Source organism: Aegilops tauschii, chromosome 4 (genome assembly GCF_002575655.3).
Source record: "Aegilops tauschii subsp. strangulata cultivar AL8/78 chromosome 4, Aet v6.0, whole genome shotgun sequence".
NCBI lineage: Eukaryota > Viridiplantae > Streptophyta > Magnoliopsida > Poales > Poaceae > Aegilops > Aegilops tauschii.
In genome coordinates, this window is record NC_053038.3 from 23,960,421 (window position 1) to 23,974,606 (window position 14,186).

At 44.4% G+C, this 14,186-nt stretch overlaps 1 protein-coding gene across 2 annotated transcripts; it reads left to right on the forward strand.

Annotated features, from left to right (window-relative positions):
• The first annotated feature begins 706 nt into the window (after window positions 1-706).
• On the forward strand, window positions 707-4,912 carry LOC109778827 (serine/threonine-protein kinase prp4). Of its 2 annotated transcripts, none has more exons than XM_020337412.3 (12): window positions 707-1,174; window positions 2,036-2,124; window positions 2,209-2,375; window positions 2,485-2,678; window positions 2,762-2,830; window positions 3,021-3,093; window positions 3,182-3,338; window positions 3,435-3,726; window positions 3,874-3,988; window positions 4,095-4,258; window positions 4,387-4,461; window positions 4,561-4,912. In XM_020337412.3, the coding sequence occupies exons 1-12, from the start codon at window positions 848-850 to the stop codon at window positions 4,747-4,749; spliced, it is 1,911 nt and encodes a 636-aa protein (XP_020193001.1). In that variant the 5' UTR covers window positions 707-847; the 3' UTR covers window positions 4,750-4,912. The 2 variants fall into 2 exon arrangements, with proteins under 2 accessions (XP_020193001.1, XP_073352237.1); XM_073496136.1 differs by having other exon boundaries at window positions 779-1,211.
• Window positions 4,913-14,186: the final 9,274 nt, after the last annotated feature.

Consider the following 14,186-nt stretch of genomic DNA (forward strand, 5'->3'; position numbering starts at 1 on the left):
TCTCCCTCCTCTTTCCCCCTTCTCCTAATCTAACAAGGAAGGGAGGGAGTCCTACTCCCGGTGGGAGTAGGACTCCTCTTGGCGCGCCTCCTCCTGGCTGGCCGCACCTCCCCCCTTGCTCCTTTATATACGGGGGAGGGGGCACCCTAGAGACACAACAATTGATTTGATCTTTTAGCCGTGTGCGGTGCCCCCTCCACCATAGTCCACCTCGATAATACTGTAGCGGTGCTTAGGCGAAGCCCTGCGTCGGTAGAACATCATCATCGTCACCACGCCGCCGTGCTGACGAAACTCTCCCTCAACACTCGGCTGGATCGGAGTTCGAGGGACGTCATCGGGCTGAACATGTGCTGAACTCGGAGGTGCCGTACGTTAGGTACTTGATCGGTCGGATCGTGAAGACGTACGACTACATCAACCGCGTTGTGCTAACGCTTCTGCTTTCGGTCTACGAGAGGTACGTGGGCAACACTCTCCCCTCTCGTTGTTATGCATCACCATGATCTTGCGTGTGCGTAGGAATTTTTTTGAAATTACTACGTTGCCCAAGTGTGGGTGCGGGTGGATTAGACCGTTTTGTGAGAGATCACACTTGATTATTTTATAGGTGTGAGTGGATGCTCGGGTGATGGATGTTTGCATCGATCGCATGAATCTAATACGGTACGCTGTCGGCGTACTCTCGAAAAAAGTTCGTTCAGAATCGCCTTCGTAGTTCACCCTCGGCCTCGCCCCAACCGACCCAGAACACCCGCGATCACCGGCGCGCACCGTCCCCGAGTCCGATCGAGCTTCGTCCAAAGGCATCGCATCCTATAGCCGAACCCTAACCCCAGCGGTCGCCATGGGCAGCGGAGAGGGTCCCGTCTCGCCGCGGTCCACCTCCAGGCGGCACCGCCGGTCGCATGGCGACGGCGCGGACGAGGCCTCCTCCCCGAAGCGCCAGAAGCGTTGCCATCACCGCCATCACCACCGCCACTACGGCCACGGCCACGGGGACAGGGGAGACCAGGAGGCGGGCTCGCGGTCACGGATGTCGGGGGCGAAGCCGGGGGAGGGCGAGGTAGAGGATGGTCAGATAGTAGACGATGCCGCCGCCGCCGCCTCCAGGGGACCAGATGCCGACTTCGGCAAGGCGGGGTCGGTGTTCGGCGGTCTGGCACCTGCTCCGGTCTGTTCCGAACCCCCGTCCTTTGCGTTCCCGTTCGGTATAGGTTATTTTCGTTACCCTTTTCCATTGATCCATAATTAGTTGCTGATTTATCGTGTGAATTTTGTTGGAGCTTGGTGTGATTTTTAAAAAAATGTTGTTGGCACACACAACATTATCTGGTACGATGGCAGAGGATTTGCAGATCAACAAAATAAAATCTGGTTTTAACTTGAGAAGGCAAGCGTCTTAGTTTTGTTAGCTGTTAAATGAAACTAAATATTACTACATGGCAATTCCATTAATTTATTCAAAGTTCTAGTGTTTACTCGGTTATTTGAAGCACATTTATTAACCACTGCCACAAAAAGCAGCAGCTGTTGTTTAGTTTCCTCTGTGATGATAGATCAAGGACAACTTACTCTGTTCTGCGCTTTGCTGCACAAAGAAAAAAGAATTAAAGAGTTTCCTATTTATTTATTTTTGAATTTTCACGCCCGGGGGGTGGGGGGAGCGTTTCCGCACCTGAACTATCATTAAAGTGGGCAATTTACTTTTTGTAATAATCAAAAACTGACATGAGCCTTTTCATATTTTCTTAGTTTTCTGATGAAGAAACTATTCTTTGTTACCTATTATATTCTAATAACTGACAAGATTGTTGGCATATTCTTGAGATGTAAGCTGTTTAACCGTAGATTTCACTTGATAAGTACAATAAACTGGGCCAAGCTTACTCACATAGAGCTGCAGGCTTTCCCACATAGCCTTGTGTTTCCTATTTTTCTGGTCATGCTTTTATTGTAGGAAAAGGCTTTTAGTCACCCTTGCTTTTCTACTTTTGGTTAATTGGTGAACTCACTTTGAAACTTACAACTGTAGGGATGTGATGACAAATTTGATGCAAACAAGAAGTGTAGAGAGGCTAACCACAGAAAGAGATCTGAGGAAATCAAGGAACAATCTTGCAAGTAAGGTTTCTCATATATGGTTAACTCATTCTCATGTTTTTATTCTTATTCCATTTTTTAATTAATGTTTTGTGATGGTTTCAGGGAGGAAGATCAAAGTGATTTCGAACACTTTGCAAAGCAAGAAGAAGATGATCTTAAAAAAACTAAGGAGGAAGCAAGAAAGAGGATGGATGCTATTCTGGAGAAGCACCGGCAACGCCAGTTTCAGAAGGAACACCAGGGGCCTGTGCCTTTCCATGATAGTACAGGTAACCTGTTTTTATTAAAAACAGAACCATATTTCTGTGTGACATATTTTTTTGTTATGTAAAAGTTACGTTTAAACATATTTTAGTAACTGAGCTTCGTCATTGGCAGAAGTAACATCACTGGATAGAGATGCTGCTACCACTGAAGTAAAAGATGCCAATTCAGTCACTGTAATTGTTAATGAAAAATCCTACACTCTGGGGATGACTCCTCCTATCCAGCCTAACATTTCAATAAACTTGGGGATATCTGGTGATCAATGGACGGCATGTGTTTCAGGTTTTCAAGAGGGCATTCCCAAGGTAATAATCCTTTTGATACAGTTGATTGTTCACTTACCATTTTCTCAGCTAGGGTTTTTACTTACATCTTTGAAATTTTACAGGGTGATAGATCTTCAGTTATACTTTGCGATGATATTTTTGGAGCATCTCCTATTAGAGTTCAGAAATTGGTATGTTTTCTAGTATTCTTCAACTGAACTATTATTTCCACTGAAATTTCTTACTTCAATGTTTTGCTATCTTCTTTTTGCTCAGAACAGTCTTGGTAATCCATTGGCAATTTTATCTTTTACTCTATTGGTAGGAAGCTCTCGGCAGTATATTATTTTGTGCTCACCTATTGATAGTTGTGTTGTGTAGGGTAATCTAGATGGTATGCATGTCAGGAAAAATTCACTTCACGACAACTGGGATGATGAGCATGGATATTACAGTAAGCTCTATCAATCTTTCCTTTCCCATTTCATATCTACTTCTAAGTTACTCCTTTATAATTCAAACTTTTTTTGTATTTTATACAGAGTACCACTTAGGTGAAGTGCTAGATGGTCATTACAGAATTACAGCAGGCTCTGGGAAGGGAGTTTTCTCAACAGTTGTCCAGGCAAAGGATCTAAAAGCCGGGAAAAATGATCCTGAAGAAGTAGCTATCAAAATTATCTGCAATGAAAAAGAAAGGTAAGCTGAGTTCATTACAACTTCTTCCCTTCTGAGGCCATATATTCAACAGGGAAAATAACATTTGACCCTGTAAATTGCATTTTGATTGTACAGGTACAAATCTGGTAAGAGGGAGGTTTCTGTACTGGAAAAATTGTCAAGTGCAGATCGTGAAGACAAACGACACTGTGTCCGGTTTATTTCTAGTTTCATGTATCGGGATCATCTCTGTTTAGTTCTTGAATCCCTTCATATGAATCTTCGTGAGGTTATAAAGAAATTTGGTCGTGATATAGGGCTGAAGCTTACTGCTGTAAGGACGTACTCCAAACAGCTTTTCATTGCATTGAAGCACCTAAAGGATTGCAGTATCCTCCATTGTGATATTAAACCAGATAATATACTGGTATGTCCGCTCTCCAAGTATCTTAATTATATTTGGTAGAGCTTATTTTAAGCTTTGAGAAAAGCCTAATAAATCATAAAAATAGTTAACCTTTGTGTTAATTGTATGCTGGAATCTACAAGTTTCTCTAACTGCCTCATTTTGTAGGTAAATGGGTCTAGAAACTTGTTGAAACTGTGTGATTTTGGTAGTGCTTTGCCTGCCGGAATAAATGTTATCACACCAGTTCTTGTGAGCCGCTTCTACCGGGCACCTGAGATAAGTGAGTTATTTACTTGACATGTACAATTATTTGATTAGATTTTCTTATATAAGTTCAAAAAATAATTACCTGCATGCCAACATAGTAATTTGTTATCCTCCTGCAGTTCTTGGATTGCCGTACGACCATTCATTGGATATGTGGTCCGTTGGCTGTTGCCTATATGAACTTTACACAGGAAAAATCTTATTTCCTGGTGGGACGAACAATGGCATGCTTTGGCTTCACATGGAATTGAAGGGTCCATTCCCTAAGAAGATGCTTCGAAAGGTGAGATATGATGCTGATTTCTTTTTTCATATGCTGTACTTATCTCTTATGCGTAGTATGGTAGTGTTTGAGTTCGTATTTCCTAGTCTTCTTCTCTCTTAACAGAATTAATGTTTCTAATTATACAGGGAGCCTTCACAACTCAACACTTTGACCAGGACCTTAATTTCCATGCCACTGATGAGAATCTGATGATGAAAAAGGTATGCTGATTATTTGTTTATACCTTGTTGAACTGACGATATACTCTGTTTTAGTGTGTTCTGTTAAAGAAAATTGAATCGGTGTCTTTATTCTGGCAGGCTGTGAATAAACTGTGTATGAACGTTAAACCAAAGGGTGTTGGCGCAAAAATATCAAGCTTCGCAGGCGAGGATCCGAAAATGTTGTCCAGTTTTAAAGATCTCCTGGAGAAAATATTTGTGCTAGATCCGCAAAAGAGGCTTACTGTGTCACAAGCACTTAGCCACCCATTTATTACTGGCAAGTGAAATAAAGACGATCAATACCTCTCAGTTGTAATATTGTTGAAAGCTGTAGCTTCTCTGAACTAAATTTTGGATTTAACCTGTCTAACCAACTGGCGGCTATGTAGCTTTAGGATCATATAGTACATACTGTTTTGAATCAGAATGATCGAATTGATTGATCGATGGTTACAGGCCCCCTTTTATATGTCCCGAAGAGACACGACGATCCCTCGAGGAGGCGTCGGTTCCAGGAGATCGAAGGGAGACGTCGGTTGCGGGACAAACCGCAACGATGGTTTGGGCAAGGGGAGATTTTCCCCTAATTACAAATTATAATTAATTCTAACACTCCCCCTAATCTACACTTGACCATGTAGAACCATCTTCACGATTATCCGGGAAGCTCTATCATGTCAAAAGATTCTCCTTCAAAAGTTCTTCATAAAATCTTTGATGAGATCCTGAAATATATACTCACAAAGAAAGATAGCATAATGTGATGTCATTAAAATGAGGATATCTCAAGAAGAGACTCCCCCTGGCACCTGCAAGTCCCTAAGTCTTCGCATACCAATTCCATGAACACATTTATGGAATGTAGAATGTGGTAGAGACTTCGTAAATAAATCAGCAAGGTTGTCGCATGATTTGACTTGCAGAATGCTTATTTCCCCGCTTTTCTGAAGATTATGGGGGAAAAACCATTTAGGAGAAATATGCTTGGTGATATTACTCTTGATGTATCCTGTTTGCATCTGCGCAACACAGGCCGCATTATCTTCATAGATAATGGTAGGTGATTTTATCGAACCCATTCCACATGAGTGTTGTATGTGGTTTATCATTCTGCGAAGCCATACATATTCGCATGTTGCTTCAAATAATGAAATTATTTCAGAATGATTGGTAGATGTTGCCATCAGAGTCTATTTTGAAGAATTCCATGATATAGCAGTGCCACCATGTAGGAACACGAAGCCGGTCTGAGATCTGGCATTATGGGGATCAGACAAATAACCGGCATCTGCATATCCAATCATATCAGAGTCCTGATTTTTCTGGAACTGGAAAAATAGGCCAAGATCCTTTGTGCCTTGGAGATATCGAAAGATATTCTTCACTCCAGACCAATGACGTTTGGTGGGAGCTGCGCTATGTCTAGCAACTAGATTCACTGCAAATGCAATATCAGGTCTTGTGCAATTTGCAAGATACATAAGCGCTCCAACAACACTAAGGTATGGAACTTCAGGTCCTAACACCTCTTCTCCATCATCCCTTGGTCTGAACGGATCTTTCTCTATGTCTAGAGATCGAACCACCATGGGAGTTTTAGATGGATAGGATTTGTCCATATTGAATTTCTCCAATATTTTCTGGATATAGGCAGATTGGTGTACCATGATTCCTGAGGGAAGATGCTCAAGTTGAATACCTAAGCAAAATTTGGTTTTACCCAAATCCTTCATCTCAAATTCCATCTTTAGATGATTGCGTGCTTCATCATTGTCTGGTGTGCTGCCGATGATGTTGAGATCGTCAACATACACAGAAATGATGCAAAATCCTGTAGAGGACTTCTTGATGAAAACACTGTTGGGGAACGTAGCAGAAATTCAAAATTTTCTACGCATCACCAAGATCAATCTATGGAGTAATCTAGCAACGAGGGGAAGGGGAGTGCATCTACATACCATTGTAGATCGCGATGCGGAAGCGTTGCAAGAACGCGGATGAGGGAGTCGTACTCGTAGCGATTCAGATCGCGGTTGATTCCGATCTAAGCACCGAAGAACGGTGCCTCCGCATTCAACACACGTGCAGCCCGGTGACGTCTCCCACGCCTTGATCCAGCAAGGAGAGAGGGAGAGGTTGGGGAAGACTCCGTCCAGCAGCAGCACGACGGCATGGTGGTGATGGAGGAGGGTGGCAATCCCGCAGGGCTTCGCCAAGCACCGCGGGAGAGGAGGAAGAGGGAGAGGGGTAGGGCTGCGCCGAAAGAGAGACGTTCTCATGTGTCTTGGGCAGCCCAAACCTCAACTATATATAGGGGGGGAGGGGGCTGCGCCCCCTTTAGGGTTTCCACCCCCAAGAGGAGGCGGCCAGCCCTAGATCCCATCCAAGGGGGGCGGCCAAGGGGAGGAGAGGGGGGCGCCACTAGGATGGGCCTCAAGGCCCGTCTGGACCTAGGGTTTGCCCCCTCCCACTCTCCCATGCGCTTGGGCTTTGGTGGGGGGCGCACCAGCCCACCTGGGGCTGGTCCCCTCCCACACTTAGTCCACGCAGCCTTCTGGGGCTGGTGGCCCCACTTGGTGGACCCCCGGGACCCTCCCGGTGGTCCCGGTACATTACCGATTTCACCCGAAACTTTTCCGGTGACCAAAACAGGACTTCCCATATATAAATCTTTACCTCCGGACCATTCCGGAACTCCTCGTGACGTCCGGGATCTCATCCGGGACTCCGAACAACATTCGGTAACCACGTACATACTTTCCCTATAACCCTAGCGTCATCGAACCTTAAGCGTGTAGACCCTACGGGTTCGGGAACCATGCAGACATGACCGAGACGTTCTCCGATCAATAACCAACAGCGGGATCTGGATACCCATGTTGGCTCCCACATGTTCCACGATGATCTCATCGGATGAACCACGATGTCGGGGATTCAATCAATCCCGTATGCAATTCCCTTTGTCTAACGGTATGTTACTTGCCCGAGATTCGATCGTCGGTATCCCTATACCTTGTTCAATCTCGTTACCGGCAAGTCTCTTTACTCGTTCCGTAACTCACATCATCCCGTGATCAACTCCTTGGTCACATTGTGCACATAATGATGATGTCCTACCGAGTGGGCCCAGAGATACCTCTCCGTTTACACGGAGTGACAAATCCCAGTCTCGATTCGTGCCAACCCAACAGACACTTTCGGAGATACCTGTAGTGCACCTTTATAGCCACCCAGTTACGTTGTGACGTTTGGTACACCCAAAGCATTCCTACGGTATCCGGGAGTTGCACAATCTCATGGTCTAAGGAAATGATACTTGACATTAGAAAAGCTCTGAGCAAACGAACTACACGATCTTGTGCTAGGCTTAGGATTGGGTCTTGTCCATCACATCGTTCTCCTAATGATGTGATCCTGTTATCAACGACATCCAATGTCCATGGTCAGGAAACCGTAACCATCTATTGATCAACGAGCTAGTCAACTAGAGGCTTACTAGGGACATGGTGTTGTCTATGTATCCACACATGTATCTGAGTTTCCTATCAATACAATTCTAGCATGGATAATAAACGATTATCATGAACAAGGAAATATAACAATAACCTATTTATTATTGCCTCTAGGGCATATTTCCAACAAAGGGATACTTCATGAAACAGCAAGTCGTTTGCTGCTCTAGTGAAGAATCCCAAGGTTGAACCCAAACCCGAGACTAAGTGCTCCTGTAATGAGAGGAACGGTCACTGAAGCAGTACTACCCTAGATACTTGGTAGATGAGAAGGCAGACAAGGTCGACTGAAGTATATTGGATATACGTTATATGAATGTGTACTTTACTAGTACTCCTAGCAGCACCAGGGTATTAGATACCGGTTCGGTTGCTAAGTGTTAGTAACTCGAAATAAAAGCTGCGGAATAAACGGAGACTAGCTAAAGGTGAGATGACGATATGTGTTGGAAGTGTTTCCAAGGTTGATGTGATCAAAGCATCGCATGCTCCCTCTACTATCGAGATTTGGTGTTTGCGTTGAGCATGATTGGATTATGTTTATCGCAATACGGTTATTCATTTAAGGAGAATAATGGTTACTCTGTTTATTTGAATAATACCTTCAATGGTCTTGCACCTAAAATGAATCTCGATCGTAATGATACACATGTTCATGCCAAAAGATATAAGATAGTAATGATAGTTCCACATACTTGTGGCACTGCCATTTGAGTCATATTATTATAGAACGCATGAAGAAGCTCCATGTAGATGGACCTTTGGACTCAGTCGTTTTTGAAAGGATTGAGACATGCGAACCATGTCTATTGGTATATATGCATGAAGAAACTCCATGCAGATGGATCGTTTGGACTCACTTGATTTTGAATCACTTGAGACATGCAAATCATACCACATGGGCAAGATGACTGAAAGTCCTCGTTTTCAGTAAAATGGAACAAGAGAGCAACTTATTGGAAGTAATACATTTTGATGTATGCAGTCCAATGAGTGCTGAGGCATGCAGTGGATATCGTTATGTTCTTACTTCACAGATGATTTGAGTAGATGCTGAGTGTATTTACTTGATGAAACAAAAGTCTGAATTATTGAAAGGTTCAAGTAATTTCAGAGTGAAGTTGAAGATCGTCGTGACAAGAGGATAAAATGTCTGTGATATGATCATAGAGATGAGTATCTGAGTTACGAGTTTGGCACACAATTGAGACATTGTGGAAAGTGTTTCACAATTAATACCGCCTGGAACACCATAGTGTGATGGTGTGTCCGGACATCATATCTGCACCCTATTGGATATGGTGCATGCCATGATGTCTCTTATCGAATTACCACTATCGTTTATGGGTTAGGCATTAGAGACAACCGCATTCACTTTAAATAGGGCACCATGCAATTCCGTTGAGACGACATCGTTTAGAGAAACCTAAGTTGTCGTTTCTTAAAAGTTTGGGGCTGCGATGCTTATGTGAAAAAGTTTCAAGCTGATTAGCTCGAACCCAAAGCGGATAAATACATCTTCATAGAAAACCCAAAACAGTTGGGTATACCTCCTATTTCAGATCTGGAAGCAAAAGTAATTGCTTCTAGAAACGAGTCCTTTCTCGAGGAAAAGTTTCTCTCGAAAGAATTGAGTGGGAGGATGGTGGAGACTTGATAAGGTTATTGAACCGTCACTTCAACTAGTGTGTAGCAGGGCACAGGAAGTTGTTCCTGTGGCACCTACACCATTTGAAGTGGAAGCTTATGATAGTGATCATGAAACTTCGGATCAAGTCACTACCAAACCTCGTAGGACGACGAGGATGCGTACTACTTCAGAGAGGTACGTGATCCTGTCTTGGAAGTCATGTTGTTGGACAACGATGAACCTATGAGCTATGGAGAAGCGATGGTGGGCCCATATTCCGACAAATGGTTAGAAGCCATGAAATCCGAGATAAATGGATCTTTAAGAAGAAGACGGACATGGACGGTAATGTTACCGTCTATGAAGCTCGACTTGTGGCAAAGAGTATTTCCACAAGTTCAAGGAGTTGACTACGATGAGATTTTCTCATCCGTAGCGATGCTTAAGTCCGTCGGAATCATGTTAGCATTAGCTGCATTTATGAAATCTGGCAGATGGATGTCAAAACAAGTTTCCTTACCAGTTTTTGTAAGGAAAGGTTGTATGTGATACAATCAGAAAGGTTTTGTCGATCCTAAGGATGCTAAAAGGTATGCTAGCTCCAGCGATCCTTCCATGGATTAGAGCAAGCATCTCGGAGTCAGAATATACACTTTGATGGAGTGATCAAAGTTTTTGGGTTTATACAAAGTCTGTTAGAAACTTGTATTTACAATAAAGTGAGTGGGAGCGCTACAACATTTCTGAAAAGTATATGTGAATGACATATTGTTGATCCGAAATGATGTGAAATTTCTGGAAAGCATAAAGGGTTGTTTGAAAGGAGTTTTTCAAAGGAAGACTTGGATAAAGCTGCTTACATATTGGGCATCAAGATCTATAGAGATAGATCAAGACGCCTGATGATACTTTCAAAGAACGCACACCTTGACATGATTTTGAAAGAGTTCAAAATAGATCAGCAAAGAAGGATTTCTTGGCTGTGTTGCAAGGTGTGAGTATTGAGTAAGACTCAAGACCTGACCACAGCAGAAGAGAGAGAAAGGACGAAGGTCGTCCCCTACGCTTTAGACGTAGGCTCTACAGTATGCTATGTTGTGTACCGCACATGAAATGTGCCTTTCCATGAGTTGGTCAAGGGGTACAATAGTGATCCGGGAATGGATCACATGACAGCGGTCGAACTTATCCTTAGTATCTAGTGGACTAAGGATTTTCTCGATTATGGAGGTGAAAAGGAGTTCGTCGTAAAGGGTTACATCGATGCGAACTTTGACACTAATCCGGATGACTCTGAGTAGTATATCGGATTCGTATAGTAGAACAATTATTTGAAATGGCTCCAAATAGCGCGTGGTAGCATCCACAAGATGACATAGATATTTGTAAAGCACACACGGATCTGAAAGGTTCAGACCCGTTGACTAAATAACCTCTCTCACAAGCATAACATGATCAAACCAGAACTCATTGAGTGTTAATCACATAGTGATGCGAACTAGATTGTTGACTCTAGTAAACTCTTTGGATGTTGGCCACATGGTGATGTGACCTGTGAGTGTTAATCACATGGTGATGTGAACTAGATTAATGTCAAGTATCCCTTTGTTGGAAATATGCCCTAGAGGCAATAATAAATAGGTTATTGTTATATTTCCTTGTTCATGATAATCGTTTATTATCCATGCTAGAATTGTATTGATAGGAAACTCAGATACATGTGTGGATACATAGACAACACCATGTCCCTAGTAAGCCTCTAGTTGACTAGCTCGTTGATCAATAGATGGTTACGGTTTCCTGACCATGGACATTGGATGTCGTTGATAACGGGATCACATCATTAGGAGAACGATGTGATGGACAAGACCCAATCCTAAGCCTAGCACAAGATCGTGTAGTTCGTTTGCTCAGAGCTTTTCTAATGTCAAGTATCACTTCCTTAGACCATGAGATTGTGCAACTCCCGGATACCGTAGGAATGTTTTGGGTGTACCAAACGTCACAACGTAACTGGGTGGCTATAAAGGTGCACTACAGGTATCTCCGAAAGTGTCTGTTGGGTTGGCACGAATCGAGACTGGGATTTGTCACTCCGTGTAAACGGAGAGGTATCTCTGGGCCCACTCGGTAGGACATCATCATAATGTGCACAATGTGACCAAGGAGTTGATCACGGGATGATGTGAGTTACGAAACGAGTAAAGAGAGTTGCCGGTAACGAGATTGAACAAGGTATAGGGATACCGACGATCGAATCTCGGGCAAGTAACATACCGTTAGACAAAGGGAATTGTATACGGGATTGATTGAATCCCCGACATCGTGGTTCATCCGATGAGATCATCGTGGAACATGTGGGAGCCAACATGGGTATCCAGATCCCGCTGTTGGTTATTGACCGGAGAACGTCTCGGTCATGTCTGCATGGTTCCCGAACCCGTAGGGTCTACACGCTTAAGGTTCGATGACGCTAGGGTTATAGGGAAAGTATGTACGTGGTTACCGAATGTTGTTCGGAGTCCCGGATGAGATCCTGGACATCACGAGGAGTTCCGGAATGGTCCGGAGGTAAAGATTTATATATGGGAAGTCCTGTTTTGGTCACCGGAAAAGTTTCGGGTGAAATCGGTAATGTACCGGGACCACCGGGAGGGTCCCGGGGGTCCACCAAGTGGGGCCACCAGCCCCAGAAGGCTGCGTGGGCTAAGTGTGGGAGGGGACCAGCCCCAGGTGGGCTGGTGCGCCCCCCACCAAAGCCCAAGCGCATGGGAGAGTGGGAGGGGGCAAACCCTAGGTCCAGACGGGCCTTGAGGCCCATCCTAGTGGCGCCCCCCCTCTCCTCCCCTTGGCCGCCCCCCCTTGGATGGGATCTAGGGCTGGCCGCCTCCTCTTGGGGGTGGAAACCCTAAAGGGGGCGCAGCCCCCTCCCCCCCCTATATATAGTTGAGGTTTGGGCTGCCCAAGACACATGAGAACGTCTCTCTTTCGGCGCAACCCTACCCCTCTCCCTCTTCCTCCTCTCCCGCGGTGCTTGGCGAAGCCCTGCGGGATTGCCACGCTCCTCCATCACCACCATGCCGTTGTGCTGCTGCTGGACGGAGTCTTCCCCAACCTCTCCCTCTCTCCTTGCTGGATCAAGGCGTGGGAGACGTCACCGGGCTGCACGTGTGTTGAATGCGGAGGCACCGTTCTTCGGTGCTTAGATCGGAATCAACCGCGATCTGAATCGCTACGAGTACGACTCCCTCATCCGCGTTCTTGCAACGCTTCCGCATCGCGATCTACAATGGTATGTAGATGCACTCCCCTTCCCCTCGTTGCTAGATTACTCCATAGATTGATCTTGGTGATGCGTAGAAAATTTTGAATTTCTGCTACGTTCCCCAACAATGGCATCATGAGCTAGGTCTATGCGTAGTTTCTATGCACGAGTAGAACACAAAGTAGTTGTGGGCGTCGATTTTGTCAATTCTTCTTGCCGCTACTAGTCTTATCTTGTTTCGGCGGCATTGTGGGATGAAGCGGCCCGGACCGACCTTACACGTACGCTTACGTGAGACAGGTTCCACCGACTGACATGCACTAGTTGCATAAGGTGGCTAGCGGGTGTCTGTCTCTCCCACTTTAGTCGGAATGGATTCGATGAAAAGGGTCCTTATGAAGGGTAAATATAAATTGGCATATCACGTTGTGGTCTTACGTAGGTAAGAAACGTTCTTGCTAGAAACCTATACAAGCCACGTAAAAAAACTTGCAACAACAATTAGAGGACGTCTAACTTGTTTTTGCAGCATGTGCTATGTGATGTGATATGGCCAGAAGATGTGATGAATGATATATGTGATGTATGAGATTGATCATATTCTTGTAATAGGAATCACGACTTGCATGTCGATGAGTATGACAACCGGCAGGAGCCATAGGAGTTGTCTTTATTTTTTTTGTATGACCTGCGTGTCATTGAATAACGCCATGTAAATTACTTTACTTTATTGCTAAGTGCGTTAGCCATAGAAGTAGAAGTAATCATTGGCGTGACAACTTCATGAAGACACAATGATGGAGATCATGATGATGGAGATCATGGTGTCATGCCGGTGACAAAGATGATCATGGTGCCCCGAAGATGGAGATCAAATGAGCAAGATGATATTGGCCATATCATGTCACTATTTGATTGCATGTGATGTTTATCATGTTATGCATCTTATTTGCTTAGAACGATGGTAGCATTAATAAGATGATCCCTCACTAAAATTTCAAGAGACGTGTTCCCCCTAACTGTGCACCGTTGCGAAGGTTCGTTGTTTCGAAGCACCACGTGATGATCGGGTGTGATAGATTCTAACGTTCGAATACAACGGGTGTTGACGAGCCTAGCATGTACAGACATGGCCTCGGAACACATGCAAAACACTTAGGTTGACTTGACGAGCCTAGCATGTACAGACATGGCCTCGGAACACAAGAGACCGAAAGGTCGAACATGAGTCGTATAGCAGATACGATCAACATGGAGATGTTCATCGATGATGACTAGTCCGTCTCACGTGATTATCGGACACGGCCTAGTTTGA

What these genes read in the sequence shown, in the direction of transcription:
- LOC109778827 (XM_020337412.3), top strand. Translation starts at nt 848, where the DNA reads ATGGGCAGCGGAGAGGGTCCCGTCTCGCCGCGGTCCACCTCCAGGCGG. An exon ending in TTAAACCAGATAATATACTG is followed by an intron (nt 3,727 to 3,873) that starts GTATGTCCGCTC and finishes CTCATTTTGTAG; the next exon opens with GTAAATGGGTCTAGAAACTT. An exon ending in AGAATCTGATGATGAAAAAG is followed by an intron (nt 4,462 to 4,560) that starts GTATGCTGATTA and finishes TTATTCTGGCAG; the next exon opens with GCTGTGAATAAACTGTGTAT.